This window comes from Musca domestica, unplaced genomic scaffold, assembly GCF_030504385.1.
Source record: "Musca domestica strain aabys unplaced genomic scaffold, Musca_domestica.polishedcontigs.V.1.1 1, whole genome shotgun sequence".
NCBI classification, from domain to species: domain Eukaryota; kingdom Metazoa; phylum Arthropoda; class Insecta; order Diptera; family Muscidae; genus Musca; species Musca domestica.
This window is the reverse complement of record NW_026712114.1, coordinates 33,446,352-33,463,797: the sequence shown is the minus strand read 5'-3', so window position 1 is coordinate 33,463,797 and position 17,446 is coordinate 33,446,352. Positions and strand designations below refer to the sequence as shown.

Sequence of the window (17,446 nt, the reverse complement as noted above, 5' to 3'; positions counted from 1 at the left end):
GGATGGGCTTAAAACTTTTAAGGGAAGAGACACTTGTTGTAACACTTGTTGTGTTTTTCCTTTTCTTCCCTCCGGTCGAAAAAAACCGGAATTTCCGGAAAACAATTTTCCAAGGCATTGTTTGAAGTGTTGCAAGTGCTGTGTGTGGAAAAACCTTTACACCTGCCTTGGCCTGATTTTTGGGCGGGTCGGAAGGATAGCATTTACCGTGAATTGTTATTTTTTTCTTCTTCTTTGTTCATTGAATAATTGACACAGTTATGGGCTTCAAGGTCACTTCACTCAAACTGCAACTAATACAGGACTCTCCACTGAGTCATTATTAATGGCAAACAACAACAACAAGGTACAATAAAAGGAAAAACCCAACAACAGTTAATTCTTACAACAACACAAAAGTTAAACAAGAAATCCTTTCAGGTGTATATGTACTACTATCGGCAATTATCCTGTGCAAAAACCATTGTATCCTGGCATTCATTTGAATGTGCCGAACTAGCAACACCAACAACAACACCAACTACTACCACACAATTGTTTATCATTTCATTCTCCTGTTCAAATAAAACTGCAACATACTCGAGAGCATGTTGAGAGTGCGGGAAGAGGGTACTTGAGAGTGTGTATGCTGAGAGTTTAGAGAACACTAAACACAATCATCCTCCTCATTGTTGTGTTCAGTTCAGTCGTTTGCAGAACGGACAACATGTTGTTTGCTGTGTCCAAGTGCCGGTAGTTAAAAGGACGAACGAAATTTTTAACAAAAAAAAGAAAGAAAAATATTGAAGAGAGAAATATTGAAAATTGTGTATTTTCCTTGTAAGCGATAGCAGCGGGCACAAATGTTATAAGTGTTTTGAAGATGTTGTGAAAATTTTGCGAAGAAAGTGATATATCAAAATATTGAAAAATAAAATAAAAAGTAGAAAACTTAATAAATGTGATTTATTTAAATGAAATTACAAAATGATTTATAAAATCAATTTAGTGTGTCTTGTGATTGCTGCTGTTCTCCTTGAAATACCTGTGGGATATACATTTGCGGTAGTAAAGGATAATGATATTAAATATGGTAAGTGATTGATGGGGAACATTCGTGGTCAGTTATATGTCTCCAAAAAAAAATATGGACGTTCAACAAATGTTTTTCGTTAAAAAATTTACTATTGCACTCTTATGACTTACATTTTTATACCCTCCACCATAGTATGGAGGGTATATTAAGTTTGTAATTCCGTTTGTAACACCTCGAAATATACATTTTAGACCCCAAAAAGTATATACAGGGTGAGATGAAAAAACTGCAGCCAACTTCAGACTGTTATCATTTCTAAGCCACTAGTCCGACAGCCGTTAAAATTATTCCAGTGACGGCTCATTACATTGTTTACAAGCGTACAAAAGCATTTTGGTGAGAACTTTCCAGAAAAAAAGAAGTTCTTCGTGATGGAATTCAAGCGTAATGGTACGATTTCTTTATATTTGGCTGGAAAACCACAAGTGGCTATCGTTAGAGCACTCCAGCATGAATAAATCTTTTGAGTCTCGTACCATCTCTCGTTACCGTAATACTGGTAGCGTAGGCCGACGTCAAGTAAGTGGACGGAAGAAAACAGCAAAATCAGCAGAAATAGTTCGAAAAGTAAAGAAGCGGCTTGATCGAAAGTCGCGTCACAGTGGCCGCAAATAGGCTCGCGAGCTTAACATATCGCAAAATTCCATTCTGCAAATATTGAAAAATGAGCTCGAGGTAAAGCCATTGAAATTCCAAAAAATGTAAGAACTTACACCGCAACAGAAATAAAGTAGACTCAAAAGAGATAAAGAGTTACTTCGCTTGGCCAAAAGTGGTAAATTGCCGAATTTGGTTTTGTCCGATGAGAAAACATTCGTTGTCCAGCAGATGATCATGTTTACTTGCCAAAGATTTAATAAAAATATCCCTGAAGAAGTTGGAAAAATCCCAAAGAAACGTCGGATGAAATATGAAATAAATAGTTTTTATTTTCACTAAATAAAACCCAGACCTAAAAGCCCAATAAGACAAAGTCTTAGATCATTCATAGAGGTCAGCTGAAAATGTGCACCTGCGGTTGGCCACCAGAACTCAAGCGCCGGCCATATGATGGTGTGGGCCGCCGAAACAGCCGATGGTCGCTCTCCACTCGTATTTATCGACCGTGGCATCAGAATAAATGCCGAATATTATCGCGTAAATATTCTGGAGGGTGTATTAAAGCCTTGGGCACGCAAACATTTTAGACGCAGACCTTGGACATCACAACAGGACTCAGCACGCGCCACAAAGAATGGTTACAAATGAGGTTCCTCGCTTCATTTCAGCGCACAATCGCCACCAAAATCTCCGGATACCAATCCGTTGGACTATTGTGTCTGGAGTATTTTGGAAACAAGGTTGGCACTAAAAAATACCAAAGTGTCGATCACCTCAAGCAAGCGCTTCGCCGGGAATGGGGTAAAATACCGCAAAGTCACATTCGGGCCGCGTGTGACGGTTTCATTGGCCGTTTGAAGGCCATAATTCATGCCTAATTCAAACAAATCTAAACGTATTCTAAAATTTAATGCCATTTCCGACATTTTTTGCTTTCATTCAATAAAATTTAAAAAAAAAAAGAAAAGAAAGAGTCAAAATATGGAAACCCTGTGAAAATACCTCTGTTGTTACGATATCATAACAACATACTTACCAATTTTAACTGATTTAAACCGCTAAGGCAATATGCAAAATTTTGGAAAGGTCTATGGAATAGAATTTTGTAGACAAAATTTTGGATTATTGAAACTTTTATTTGTTTGGCCATAACTGCCGATAGGCGCTCTCAGGTGAATGTTAGATCTTTTATGTAGACGATTGTAGCCCAAATGTTTGGAGCCAAACTGTTATAATTTATGATTGCAACTCTATAAAAAATTTAAAAAAATAGGAAAATCAAAAAAAGTAATACATTCAAGATAATAACTAGCTAATTATTAAAAAAAATCCAAAATAAATTTAAGAAAATCAGGACTCTTGCTCTTAAAAACTTTTTTTTTAATATTTTAGTATAATCGGCCTTATAGTTAATTTTTTTTAAAAAATCCAAGCTTATGGCCCAGAAAATATTTTTAAAAAATCAGATCCATAATTTTTATATTATTTTATAATATTATATTTTTGTTTCATTGTATAATTGTTTTAAATTCTCTTTCTTCTTTTCAGGTATGTTTCGATGTCCTAGCGTATGTTTCCAATATAAAGGATTTTTCAAAGTATGTATTTTCTATCAATTGAAATTGTTAAGGCACCACTGTTCATCTGTATTGTTGGTATAGAGCCCTATTAAATTTTAAATAACTTCAATTTTCGTCACTCAATCAAACAAGCCTACAATAAAACCCATATATGTTTATGTGTGTAACACTCATACATATACATACATCTGGCCAACAAATCACAGCGAATTCGATTTCCGCAATATTGTCCTACTTTAAATATTTATTTATTCATTCATTCACTTGAATTAGTCAAAACATCGTTTAATGTGTTCCTCGTCGTCGTCGCTTTTGTATGCCTCCGTAATTGACAACAGCATGCAAACAAACAGAGGAAAATGCCATCAACGCCATCGAATTGAGGTTGTTCTTACGACAAAAATTTGTATGCCAAACGGCCCCAAAAACAGCAAAAAATCAATAACAATTGTATTGTAAAAACACAAAATAAAAAGAAATTGCAAAAGAAATATAAACGAAAAGTAAAAGTGAAATTTTCGAATATTTTTCTTATTTACCAACAGCAGCGGCACAATTTACAAAATCCATACATATCTACCAGCATATAGGTATGTGGGTATTAAACATACAAACATCCATGTGTACCTATGTATGTTTGTAGGTATGTAAATATTTAAGGAACAAGAATAAGTCAATAAACGAAGCAAACACGACAAAAAAACAACTACAAATAAGAAGCCATCGTTTGGAGCCTAGCATGACAATGGGGAAAGAGAGAGAGAGAGGGGTTATGGAGTGCCAAGGGAAAATCAACAACAATAGACAGTGTAAATGTAAACACCATTAAACAATTGAGGTTAACATTACATGCTACAGCGACCGACCGACCACCACATAACCCCCACCCACCGCTTCGTTGACATTGTTCAAAATATTGTAAAATGCAATTAATTAATGAGAAAGTGTGTTGCATTGTGGTTTCCGATAACCACAAAAGCTGAGATCTATGACAAGCGGTATTGATTAATCAAAAAAATTCTTTTCTTTTTTTAAATAATCATATATGCAGAACTTTCTTTTCAATATAGACAAATATGCCATTAACCACATTGGGAAATTCCATAGAACAAATAGCAGAGATGGACAAATCGGTAATCAGTTCTGAGGTTGATTTGTTTGTTTTCCTAAATAAAAACTTAGATTTGAGGGTATATGTTTTTTTCCTTAACGAAAAAAATTAAAGCTCAGTTCTATAGCATAACCAGTAAAGAAAGTCCTAAAGTCGGGCGGGGCCGATTTTATGATACCCTACACCACTTGCTAATTTAGTTGAGCTCCACTTAATAATTAAAAGTTTTTATGGGAGAATTCAATCATACACGCTATGATTATAATTATAATTTAAAATTCAAAGGGCTAAATATGCCGAAGCATTTGTATCTTTTAAATTCGGACTTGTATTGCCCATTTGGTGCACAATTAATTTGAAATCGGATAAAAATATATATGGGAACTATATCCAAATCTGAACCGATCTCGATAAAATTTGGCAAAGATATTTCTGAGCTGTATTTGATATATTTCCCTGATTATCGTTGTTACGGAGTGCATATTACGGCTGTGAGTAACAAATACATTAAATCGGATGAACAATATATATGGGAGCTATAACTATATCTGAACCGATCTTCACCAAATTTGGCATACTACCTTCTAGACTAAATTCGGTCGTATGTGCCAAATTCCATCCCATTTGAACAAATATTAGATGTTTGGTGCACAATAAATGGTAAATCGGACGAAGTTATATATGGGAGCTATATCCAAATCTGAACCGATCTCGATAAAATTTAGCAAAGGTATTTCTGAGCTGCATTTGATATATTTCCCCAAATATTGTTGTTACAGAGTGCATATTACGGCTGCGGAGGACAAAAATAACAAATCGGATGAACAATATATACGGGAGCTATAGCTATATCTGAACTGATTTCGATCAAATTTGGCATACTTATTTTCAGACCTAATTTGGTTGTATGTGCAAAATTCCATACTATTCGGGCTGATATTACACGTTTGGTGCACAATAAAAGGCAAATCGGACGAAGATATATATGGAAGCTATATCTAAATTTTTACCGATTATCTCTAATTTCAATAGGGTTCGTCCTTGGGCCAAACAAATGTTGTTTGCAAAATTTCATCTCAATCGGATAATAAATGCGACCTGCATTTTGTTCACAAGAATACATGGACAGACGGATGGACGGACGGACGGACAGACGGACTGACATGCATAAATCAACTCGGAATGTGATTCTATGCAGATCATCAAAAGGAACTATGGGTCTATCTCGTTTCCTTTTGCCTGTTACAAACAAATGCACAAAGACATAATACCCTGACCATTTTGTGGTGTAGGGTATAAAAACTAGACCACCAATCTGATTAGATTCCGATTTCTTTTTTTTTTTTTTGTAGAAGGAAAACTGTTCCCAGGCCTGCTTAGTTGGTCATTCCGTTTGTAACACCTCGAAATATACATTTTAGACCCCACAAAGTATATATATTCTTGATCAGCTTAAAATTCTATGTCGTCGGTCCGTCTGTGGAAATCACTCTAGCTTCCGAACAAAATAAAGTAGATTGATAAAATTTCACTCAAATGTATATTATATCTGCAGGACTTTTGGTATTGAAAATGGACCATGTAGGTCCAGGTTTTAGTATAGCCCCCATATAATGGTACCTCCTTTTTTCGGTATTTTGGCGATTTAAGCGACGTTATTCACCGGAAATATTTCAAATTTGGTATTTGAAGTTCGTAATCGATAAAAGAGAAAAAATTGTCTGTGCAGGTCCACGTCTTCGTATAGCCCTCATATAACGGTACCTCCCGATATTCGCTATTTTGATGATTTTAGCGACATTATGATGCAGATTTTTTTCAAATTTGGTATTTGAAGTTCGTAATGGATACTACCAAATTTGATCGAAATCGGTTCAGACATAGCTATAGCTCCAGTATATATATTATTCATCCAATTTGTTATTTTTGTCCTCCACAGCCGTAATATGCCCGCTGTAACAACAGTATTTGGGGAAATATGTGAAGCTCAGAAGCACCTATGCCAAATTTTATCGAGATCGGTTCAGATTTACTCTCATCCGATTTCAATCTAATTATGCACCAAGTGGATAATACAAGCCCGAATTGAAAGATACAAATACTTCAGTATATTTAGTCCTTTTTATTTGTTATGTGAAGCTCTACTAAATGCAACGAGGTGTAGGGTATCATAAAGTCGGCCCAGCGATACTTTAAGACTTTCTTCACTGTTTTTTTTTTTTTCATAGAAAAAAAAATCCCACCTAAGTTCGAGTTGAACTTTATCCTATTCACCCCATACAATCATAACCTTTTGGACGAACTTCCAAAAACTGACCCTCGTGGATAATTTCAAGATTCTAGCCTCAGACGTATCGTCACTACTTTTTATATATAATTAAAACAAAAAACTTATTAATGTTTTGAATTCTCTGCCAGACTTCGTGCCACATTCTATGTGACAGAAATTAATTTTCTAAATTTAGAACTTGCCAGTTCACTTTAAATCATTTAAAAAGGAGAGAAGACAAAGCAGGGCTAATGTATGATTCTTGTTAAATATCAACAAAATGAAAGGCAAAAAGGGCCTGCCTGCTTGCCTGGCCCGCCGGTATCTGGTGGTAATATCAATAATACGGACATAGAGGTAAGTACGGAAGGGGGAAAATAAATGCAAATGTTTGTATTTTAGGGCAGACATGTCTGTTTTAATAAAATTAACAAGCTGTTATTTTTAGACAACAAACCAGCATACGGGTAGTGATGATCGCCAGAAGAAGATGCAACAAGATAATGATCATTAGCCTTAGTATGGCCGCAGGAGAAGATGCTACTGCTGCAACTTGGCTGGGCAGGAGTGCTATCTTTCCCTGGGTTTCCATTTAATTTTTGCTGGTTTGTTTGAAAAAACGAGAGAAAAAAGATGGCAAAAAATATGTTTTGTATTCTGGCATCTTCGCAGTCGAAGCAGAGGCCCACATCTGTTTCATATATTTGTTGATGTTGTTTTTTTTTTTTTTTTGTTCTTTGTTTATTCGCATTCTCCGTTTTTTTTTATTAAACCGTAACGGCTCTACTTCCCACATAGGACATATCACCCGTAAATATAAATATTTAGTATAGCGTGAATTTGTTTAAAACATTTCACCTTTGGATCTGACATTAATATGTAATAAATAGATTTATTAACACGAATGACACATGGGCACACCCTCCACCACTCCAACCTGAACCTGGAGTCTTCATCTGGAAGATATGCGCAGCCTGTTTTATATGAGATATTTATTGTCTTCTTCTTTGTCCTCAGGATTTTCTTTATTACATCTATGTTTGTTATTTTGCTTGCATAGCTCGAATGCCTGCAGCTTTTGTTTGCAAGTCCTTAATGGCATTGTAAGCACTTCGCATTTTCCCTATCCAGCACCTCTCTTTGTGCCACTCACCATTCAAATAGCTCTCAATTGTTGTAAGATGTTGTATTGCTTTGTTGAACACGTTCCAATAATAAAAATAATACAACACCAACTGCAACAACAATACATCTTTGGCGGGTATTATTGCATTTTGCAAAGCATAACCATAGCTTGCATGTTGCCTGTCAGTTATTCAGCCAGCCAGTGAGCGAGCCAACCAGTCATTCTCTGCTTGGAACATCATTGCAAACAAAAGATTATTATCTCGAAGCTGATGCACTGACACTGAAAGAAGAAAAAGGAAAAAAGCAACACCACCTCTTTTTCCAACATCAACATATTTGTCACTCCTGTCAGTTGTATGTGACAGACAGTCGGACAGACACGGAGACTGACAGACGTACAACAATACACTACGGCTGCTGCCAGTAACTGTGGATTGAAGTATAGACGACACGCTCCAGTGTCATAATCGTTATTAATTGTGAATGCACTCCTTGTCGCATCGAGCTCACTCACTCCTTTTGTCGCCAGATCTGCGGTGAGAAGGCTCTTCTTCATTTTATCGCCATTAAGCGAACATTTATGTCGCCATATTGTGTAAATAACAACATAAAGAGATGCGTAATCAAGAAATGTGTGATGTAAAGGAATGTGGCAAAAGAGAACTAGAGAAAGCCATGTTAAGATAATGAGACATAGAAGAAGATGACAAAGAAAGCAAGTAAAAAAACAGTATGTTCGAACTTTGAATACCCTCCAACTTTTGGAAGGAATTTGGAAATTAAAAAAAAATGAAAAATGCTGTTAAAAATCATGAAAATACCGAATATATGGAGTTATACTACTGGTGTATATACGAAGACGTGGACCTGTATAGGCAGTTGTACGTCACAGGCTGTAATACCCATTAGTAACTTCAAATACGAAATTTGAAACAATTCCGACGAATAATATTACTAAAATCATCAAAATACCGAATACTTTGAATACACTCCACCATTTGAAAGGAATTTGGAAATTAAAAAAAAAATAAAAAATGCTGTTAAAAATCATTAAAATATCGAATATAGGTAGTTATACTGGTGTATATACGAAGACGTGGACCTGCATAGGCAGTTTTTCGTCACAGGCTGTAATACCCATTAATAACTTCAAATACGAAATTTGAAACAATTTCGGTGAGTAATATTACTAAAATCATCCGGACCAGCATAGACAATTTTCTGTCACAGACTGTAGTACCCATAACGAACTTTAAATTCGAAATTTGAAACAATTCCGATGAATAAAATCGCTAATTTATTCGATATATCGATATAGGGAGTTACCGTTATATAGGGGCTATACCAAATCGTGGACCTATATATCCCATTATCAATACCAAAAATCCTGCAAACACAAATTACTTTACAAACACACATCTGAGTGAAATGTTATCAACCTGCTTCAATTCGTTCGGAAGCTAGATTTATTTCCACAGACGGACATCGCTAAACCGACATAAAATGTTATGCTGATCAGGAATATATATATACTTTGTGGGATCTAAAAATTTCGCACTTTTGGATATTTCTAACACCAGAAGACTGGTATAGAAGGGACCACTACTTCTGGTACTTCCCCACAACGGGTCAAAATTTTTAATAACCAAACACTCATAAAATGCGGAATAAGCATCACTCGATCCATTCTAAACTGCACACATTCCAGTACTTATACCTCAAGTGCACCTTTCTTTTTCTTTTGAAATAATTCACCGCAGAACTTAGATCCGATTCACAGATGAATTGCAAATTTTATGTAAAAAAAAAACATCACCTCTGAGCTGAGCTGTGATTTTTTACTCTTAGCCATATGGCTAGAGAGGGTATGTATCATTTGATACGGCCAAAACGTGCCTCATCTAAATAACGGGTTTAGACCCTAGGTCTCTTTGGACCAAATCCGTTTCAGGACATTTGGAGTCGATCTAGCGATGTCCGTACTTCCGTCTGTCTGTTTGGTTGGTGCGCACGATAACTCTCGAAGGGAGAATCACATTTGATCTAAACTTGGTACAGCGTAATATTATTGCCAAACTTAGATCGAGTTCGAAGATGGACAATATCGGTCCATTCTTTCTGGTACCTCCCAAACAAAATGTCAATATTTTCAAAGATTTTGCCTAACTTTGCGAATCGTAATAGTTGCATCGGTGCTAGATCAGGTGCGAAAATGGACAATATCGGTGCACTTCATCAAGTACCTCCCCACAAAGGGTCCAAATTTTGAATAATTATAACTCTTATAAAATGTGATGTAAGATTCCGATTGTCTTCAAATTACACACATAACAATATTTGTATTAATCCAAGATCTGGTGTGAAGATGGAATATATCGGTCTACTTCTTATGGTATGTCCCCCACAAGGAGTCAAAATTTTGAACATCCATGAAACTCATAAAACACGAAATTCCGATTCCAATCAGACTTGGTACATTTCAATATTTCCATAAACACAAGATCTGTTATAAAGATGGTAGAGATCGGAACATTCCTACTGGTACCTCCCCCACAAAGGATCGAAGTTTTGAATCTGGTTCTGTCTGGTGTGAAAATGGGATATATCGATCCACTCCTTTTGGTACCTCTCCCACAAAGGGTCAACATTTTGAATACCCATGAAATTAACATCCGATTCCATTCAGACTTGGTACATCGCAATATTTCCATTAACACAAGATCTCTATAAAGATGGTACAGATCGGACCATTTCTTCTGGTACCTGCCCCATATAGGGTTCAAGATTTTTTAAAAACAAAACGCTCAAAGAAATGGAAATAAGCATCCAACTCTCTTCAAATTTCACACATCCAAATATTATTGCTAAGGTAGGATCTGTTGTGAAGATGATATATATCTGCCAACCCCTTCTGGAACCTCACCCACAAAGTTTTACAATTTTCAATATTTTTAGCTGTCATAACTTGTGAAACAAGTCAGCTATTTTTTACAACTTGCCATATCTAAATATTACTCTTAATCAGAAATCTGATATGAATATTAAATTTATCGAAATTTATGATTTCGCATAAAATTAGATATGAATGTATGAAGTATGAAAATGGAATACTTCGCTCCGCTATATCTGTTACCTCACACATTTTCCACACATTTGCCACATTTTCCAAAAATTTGCACATATCTCATATAAAGTATAGGAGGTAGTCGGTATCGTCCAAACCTGGCACGTTGTTATATTTATATCTGTCTTGGGTCAGATACGAATTGGTCAATATTGGCCAACTGCCTCGGAACCTCCCCAGAAAGGGTCAACAGTTTGAATAATCATAACTCAAGACTGGGGGTCTATATCTGTCGGCAAAACCGACTGATACTACTTTATTTGCTCTCTACAGAAAAAAATCACGTCAGTGCTGCGTTAATACTTTTTCTCTAAATAATTTCAGCCACAGAAAAGTTGCATATTTTTTTACAAAAAAAAAAACACCTGCAATCTGAGTTGTAATTTTTACAAAAAAAAAAACTGAACTCAAAATGGGTTGATATTTTTTATTTGAGAAAATTTTGCCTTAAAGCTCTGACTTTTTCCACCATGGGGCTCAATCATTGTTCTATGGAAATTTGATTTGAAAAATATATTTTTTTAATTTCACAGTTCTTTCCTTAATAACTCCCTGATCTTATATTTGCTCATAGAAGAAATACAAAATTTTTATTATTGAATTTATTATTTATTTCGAAATAAATATAAATATTTCGAAATAAAAATTATTTCTGATTTGAATCACATAATGCTCTAATTGTTGTTGCCACCTTCTCTTCTGGGCATCTGTAAATAATTCAATTAAAACTTCAATTAAGTTTTATTACCAAACCAATTATAGTCCCTACTCTATGCGTTCTTAAAAAATGAACTGAGTCACTGGCTGACTGATGTGGTAGGAACAACCTCAAAATTGGATTTATTGAGGCATAACTAATCGAAATGTGGCAGGAGAAGCAACCACACAAATAGACTCTGCTGAACTTTATAGAAATTCAAACAAGTTGAAGGCAATTAAATTTGTTTCTGTTTTTACGATACAATTTCACAAAAAAAATGTCACAGTCCTACCAGACACATATTCCATGCCCTGGCAGTCTTTCCTCTGGCCTGTAATGTGACAAAAAGAGAGAACATGTAATAGAAGAAATGTCATTTTGGTTTGAAGTCATTGTACAATGAAAAAAAAAATATATGAAAAACAGAAGAAACGAATAATGAAAACAGCAACAACAGATGTGTGTTTGTTTTCCAAATTCAATATCTGAAAAAAAAACGAAAAAAAAAAATAGAGCGAGTGTACCAAGTGTGCATGGATTGGGGAGGGAGGGCACAATCTGCCTTATGTTCTGAAACGATGGAAAAAAGTAATAAAAATGATTTTTTATTCATTTTTTTCTTGTCGAAACTTATGACACCCGATAAAGTATCCCCGCAAATAGTATTCGTTGTTGTATACCAGATCGAAGTACAAAATTTGACCCCAAGGAATTGAAATCTTCACAAAAAACAACTTAATGTGAAAAACATCATTAAAATTGTAATTGACCGCGACGACGAGAACGACGAGGAGAATGTTAAAAGCAAAAAATCATAAAAAATAAATAATGTTTTATTACTCTGGTGACCGACAATTAGATGGGGAGGGAGCCTAATCACCGTGACCATTTGAGGTTTTTGACTGGCCTGTCGATGTTGATTGAATCGGAAATGAGTTTTCGTTATTGAAAATCGAAATAAAATAGCCATTAAAAAATGATCTAGTGGCTGAGGGAAAATTCGGAAAAATAGAGGAGAGGTCATATTACTATGGACAAAAAAGTCTTACTAACATTCTTCAGAAGCTGACCATCCTGTGTATAGGGCGAGATGAAAAAACTGCAACCAACTTCAGACTGTTGTCATTTCAAAGCCATTCGTCCGTCAGCTGTTAAAATTATTCCAGTAACAGCTCATTATATTGTTTACAAGCGTACAACGTTTTGTTGAGAATTTTCCAGAAAAAAAGTTATTCGTGATGGAAATCAAGCGTGATATTGTAATTTCTTTATATTTACCTGGAAAACGACAAGTGGCTATCGTTAGAGCACTCCAGCATTTAAATGTGAATAAATCTTTTGTGTCTCGTACCATCGCTCGTTACCGTGATACTGGTAGCATAGCCCGATGTCAAGGAAGTGGACGGAAGAAAACAGCAACATCAGCAGAAATGGTTCGAAAAGTAAAGAAGCGACTTGGTCAAACCCGCAGTGGCCGAAAAATGGTTCGTGAGTTGAACATATGGCAATATTCCATTCGGCAAATATTGAAAAAATGAGCTCGGGGTAAAGCCATTGAAATTCCAAAAGTGCAAGAACTTACACCGCAACAGAAAGAAAATAGACTCAAAAGAGCTAAAGAGTTGGCCGAAAGTGGTGAACTGTCGAATTTGGTTTTCTCCGATGAGAAAGCATTCGTTGTTCAGCATTTTGTAAACAAACAAAATGATCGTGTTTACTTACCAAAGAGGTCAGCTGAAAATGTGCACCGTCGGTTGGCCACCAGAACTCAAGCGCCGGCCATGGTGATGGTGTGGGCTCCATAACACTCGATGGTCGTTCTCCGCTCCTATTAAACGACCGTGGCATCAGAATAAATGCCGAATATTATCGCGAAGGTGTATTAAAGCCTTGAGCCCGCAAACATTTTGGCTGCAAACCTTAGACATTCCAACAGGACTCAGCACGCGCTACCCAAGAATGTTTACAAAATGAGGTTCCTCGCTTCATTTCCAGCGCACAATGGCCAGCAAAATCTCCGGATACCAATCCGTTGGACTATTGTGTCTGGAGTATTTTAGAAAGCAAGGTTGGCACTGAAAAATACCAAAGTGTCGATTACCCCAAGCAAGCGATTCGCCGGGAATGGGCCAAAAAGCCGCAGAGCAACATTTTGGCAGCGTGTGATGGTTGATGGCCATAATTCGTGCCAAAGATGACGAATTCGAACAAATCTAAACTTATTCTAAAATTTCATGCTATTTCCCATATTTTTACTTTCATTCAATAAAATTTAAAGAAAAATGTAAAAATTATGGCGTTTGACTTTGATGCAGTTTTTTTATCTCACCCTGTATTAATATGGGCAAAAAAAGTCTTACTTACTTTCTTCAGAAGCTGACCACCCTGTATAGTAATCTGTAAAGCTTTTGGTATTCACATTTAAATTTAACAATAAATTACTCTTCAGGAAAAAAATTAGTAGTTTATCTGTTACAGACACACCCCAAACCTCAATCTCCCAATCCCCTTCTTTAACACAGCCATAATACTCAATAAAAACCATTAATTTACGAATTAACCAAAATTTAAAGTTTATCTTTTCGATTAACAAATCGGCTACTTAAAAGAAAGAACTAATGATACTTCATCAAATGTATTGGCTTATTTCCCCCTACAAAAACGTCTGAACGGCGTCTAGGTTTTTTTTTGTTTTTGTACTTTTCGATGCAATAGTATCTGGCCCATTCAATCAATTTAAAGAAAACAAAAAAATGAAAATGCAACAACAAACTAACGAAAAAAACAAACACAATTTGAATTAGCCAAGCAATTTGCTGCTACGCCACCACCTACTTTTCACAGGCTATGACGTATTCGATTGCCGGTTCTTTTGCTTCGTCATTCTTTTCCCTTAACAAGATTTCCAATTGAGGCAGGCGATTCACCTTTATTTCCATTTCCAATTGCCTATACAGATTTATAGATAGCTATCTGTGGCTGTCGTCTAGCATTCGCCGGCTGGTGTCTGTCGGTGTGTGTCGTCTATTCTTGGGTACTTCATGAGGTAGCATTATACATATAATTAAATTAACTATGCCATAGATATGGTGGAGGCACAGTGTGACGAAGTGGCATTAATTTAGTTTTTAAAGATGTGATAAATAGTTTCACAGAACAAAACATAAATTGTATTTATTACAAAATTGTTATTATTTTTATACCCTCCACCATAGTATGCAGGGTATATTATGTTTGTCATTCCGTTTGTAACAACTCGATTTTTTATACATTGTAGACCCCACAAGGTATAAATATATATATATATATATATATATATATATATATATATATATATATATATATAAATATATATACATATATATATATATATATATATATATATATATATATATATATATATATATATATATATATATATACATATCTATATCTATAAAAGAGGAAAATGTTTGTATGTTTGTTTGTTTGTTTGTTTGTTTGTAATTTATGGACTCGAAAACCGCTGAATAGATTTCCCTGAAAATTTCCATATATATTGCAACATCGCCTGAAAGTAACATAGGCTATATACATTTTTGAATTTCCACTTGGAACTGGAGATATAGCATCAGAATCGGAGGTACCTCCAAAAAATTTAGATTTTATATGCACATATCTATTGATTGGTTGAAGATACAGTCTCCAAATTTGGAATACGTAACGGAATTTGGAACAAAAATAAGTTTGCCAAATTATATTGTAATCGGTTCAGATTTGGATATAGCTCCCATATATATTTTCGACCGATTTCGTTCATTTGATGCCTCAAACACAATATGAATGTTCGATTCCAATGAAATTTGGAATGTGTGACGGGATTTAATCCGAAAATAAATTTGTCAACTTATATTGAAATCGGTTCAGATTTGGATATAGCTCCCATATATGTTTTCGGCCGATTTCAAGCATTTGATGCACCAAACACGCTATATATCCCCAATTTCAATGAAATTTGAAACGTGTAATTGATTTTATCTAAAAAATTGATTTCCCAAATTATATTGAAATCGGTTCAGATTTGGATATAGCTCCCATATACATTTTCGGCCGATTTCATGTATTTGGTGGACCAAACACGATATGTATTTCCAATTGTAATGAAATTTAAAATAAGTAACGGAATTGGGAACCAAAATGAATTTGTCAAATTAAATTGAAATCGGTTCAGATTTGGATATAGCTCTCATATATATTTTCGACCGATTTCATGTATTTGATGCACCAAACACGCTATGTATCTCTAATTTCAATGAAATTTGCAATGTGTAGCGGAAATTAAAACAAATATACTTTTGTCAAATTATATTAAAATCGGTTCAGATTTGGATATAGCTCTCATATATATTTTCGACCGATTCATGTATTTTATGCACCATACACGATATGTATGTTCGATTCCAAAGAAATTTGGAATATGTAATGGGATTTTGATTAGAAAATAAATTAGTCAATTTATATTAAAATCGGTAAAGATTTGGATATAGCTCCCATACATATTTTCCGCCGATTTCACATATTTGATGCACAAAACACGATACGTATTTCCGATTCCAATTTTGGTACAATTTGGTACAAAAATAAATTTGACAAATTATATGCAAATACGCTCAGATTTGATTATAGCTCCCATATATATACTCAGCCGATTTCACATATTTGATGCACCCAAATCGAGAGAGACAAAATCTGGCACCAGAAAAAATTGCCAAATTATATTGAAATCAGTTGAGGTTTGGATAAAGCTAACATATATATTTCGGCCGATTTCATATATGTTATGCACCAAACATGATATATATGACCGATTCCAATGAAATTCAGAATGTGTGGCGGAATTTGGTTACAATAATAAAAGTGACAAATTAATTGGAAATTAGTTAAGATTTGGATATAGCTCCCATATATATATTATCGGCCGATTTCACATATTTGACACACCAATTTCAATGAAATATGAAAGGTGTGGCGGAGTTTGGTGTAAAAGTATTTTTTTAAATTATATTTAAATCGGATCAGATTGGGATATGATTTTAATAAGAACCATTGACCCACAACGCCTTAGGCTAACACTAAAAAACAACACTACAATTGATTTATTACGGCGAAGTATGTTGCTATCTCGAATTCACTAATTGCAATAGAAATGCCACTCAACTTCAAAAGATTGAAGTTTACTGCACGCTTGGTATTTGCTATGAAATAAATAATTCCAAAGGACAAACCCTTCGTGTATGTATGTCATGTTACTGCTTTTCTAATGGTTTTGTTTATTTACGCATTAAAGTAGTGCAATATTTTTTTTTTAATTTTTAAATTTGTTTTTTTTTTTGTATCCAACATATATTCGTAAATAAAATTTTGAATGCATATAAAATCAAAAGGGGTAGCGAAGCGCACCGGGTTCAGCTAGTATATATATATATATATATATATATATATATATATATATATATATACATATATATATATATATTTTCCTGATCAGCACAAAATTCTATGTCAATTTAGCGATGTCCGTCCGTCTGCCCGTCTGTGGAAATCACTTTAGCTTCCAGAACGAAATTAAGTAAATTGATTAAATTTTACTCAAATGAGTATTATGTCTGCAGGACTTTTGGTATTAAAAATGGGTCATGTAGGTCCACGTTTTGGCGTAGCCCCCATATAATGGTACCTCCCTTTTTTCGGCACTTTGATGATTTTAGCGACATTATTCACCGGAATTGTTTCCAATTTGGTCTTTGATGCTCGTATGGATGCTACAGCCTGACAGGAGATTGTCTCAGCAGGTCCACGTCTTCGTATAGCCCCCATATA

The 17,446-nt window shown here is 34.9% G+C and overlaps 1 protein-coding gene and 1 long non-coding RNA gene across 3 annotated transcripts in view; both read left to right on the top strand.

The window, feature by feature from the left end:
- Positions 1–17,446, top strand: part of LOC101897312 (disintegrin and metalloproteinase domain-containing protein adm-2) — a 211,898-nt gene that overhangs the window by 137,111 nt on the left and 57,341 nt on the right. Inside the window, exon 1 of one of the 2 annotated variants that reach the window (XM_059121930.1) lies at positions 643–1,072. The exons of the other annotated variant lie outside the window; for it this stretch is intronic. Coding sequence (XP_058977913.1) covers positions 967–1,072 — 106 coding nt within the window. The 5' untranslated portion in view covers positions 643–966. Of the gene's footprint in view, positions 1–642; positions 1,073–17,446 lie in introns of those variants that run through there. 2 annotated transcript variants of the gene reach the window in all.
- Positions 6,739–7,487, top strand: LOC131802213 (uncharacterized). The gene is made up of 2 exons (XR_009342082.1): positions 6,739–6,992; positions 7,084–7,487. It is a non-coding gene; the product is annotated as an uncharacterized LOC131802213 (long non-coding RNA).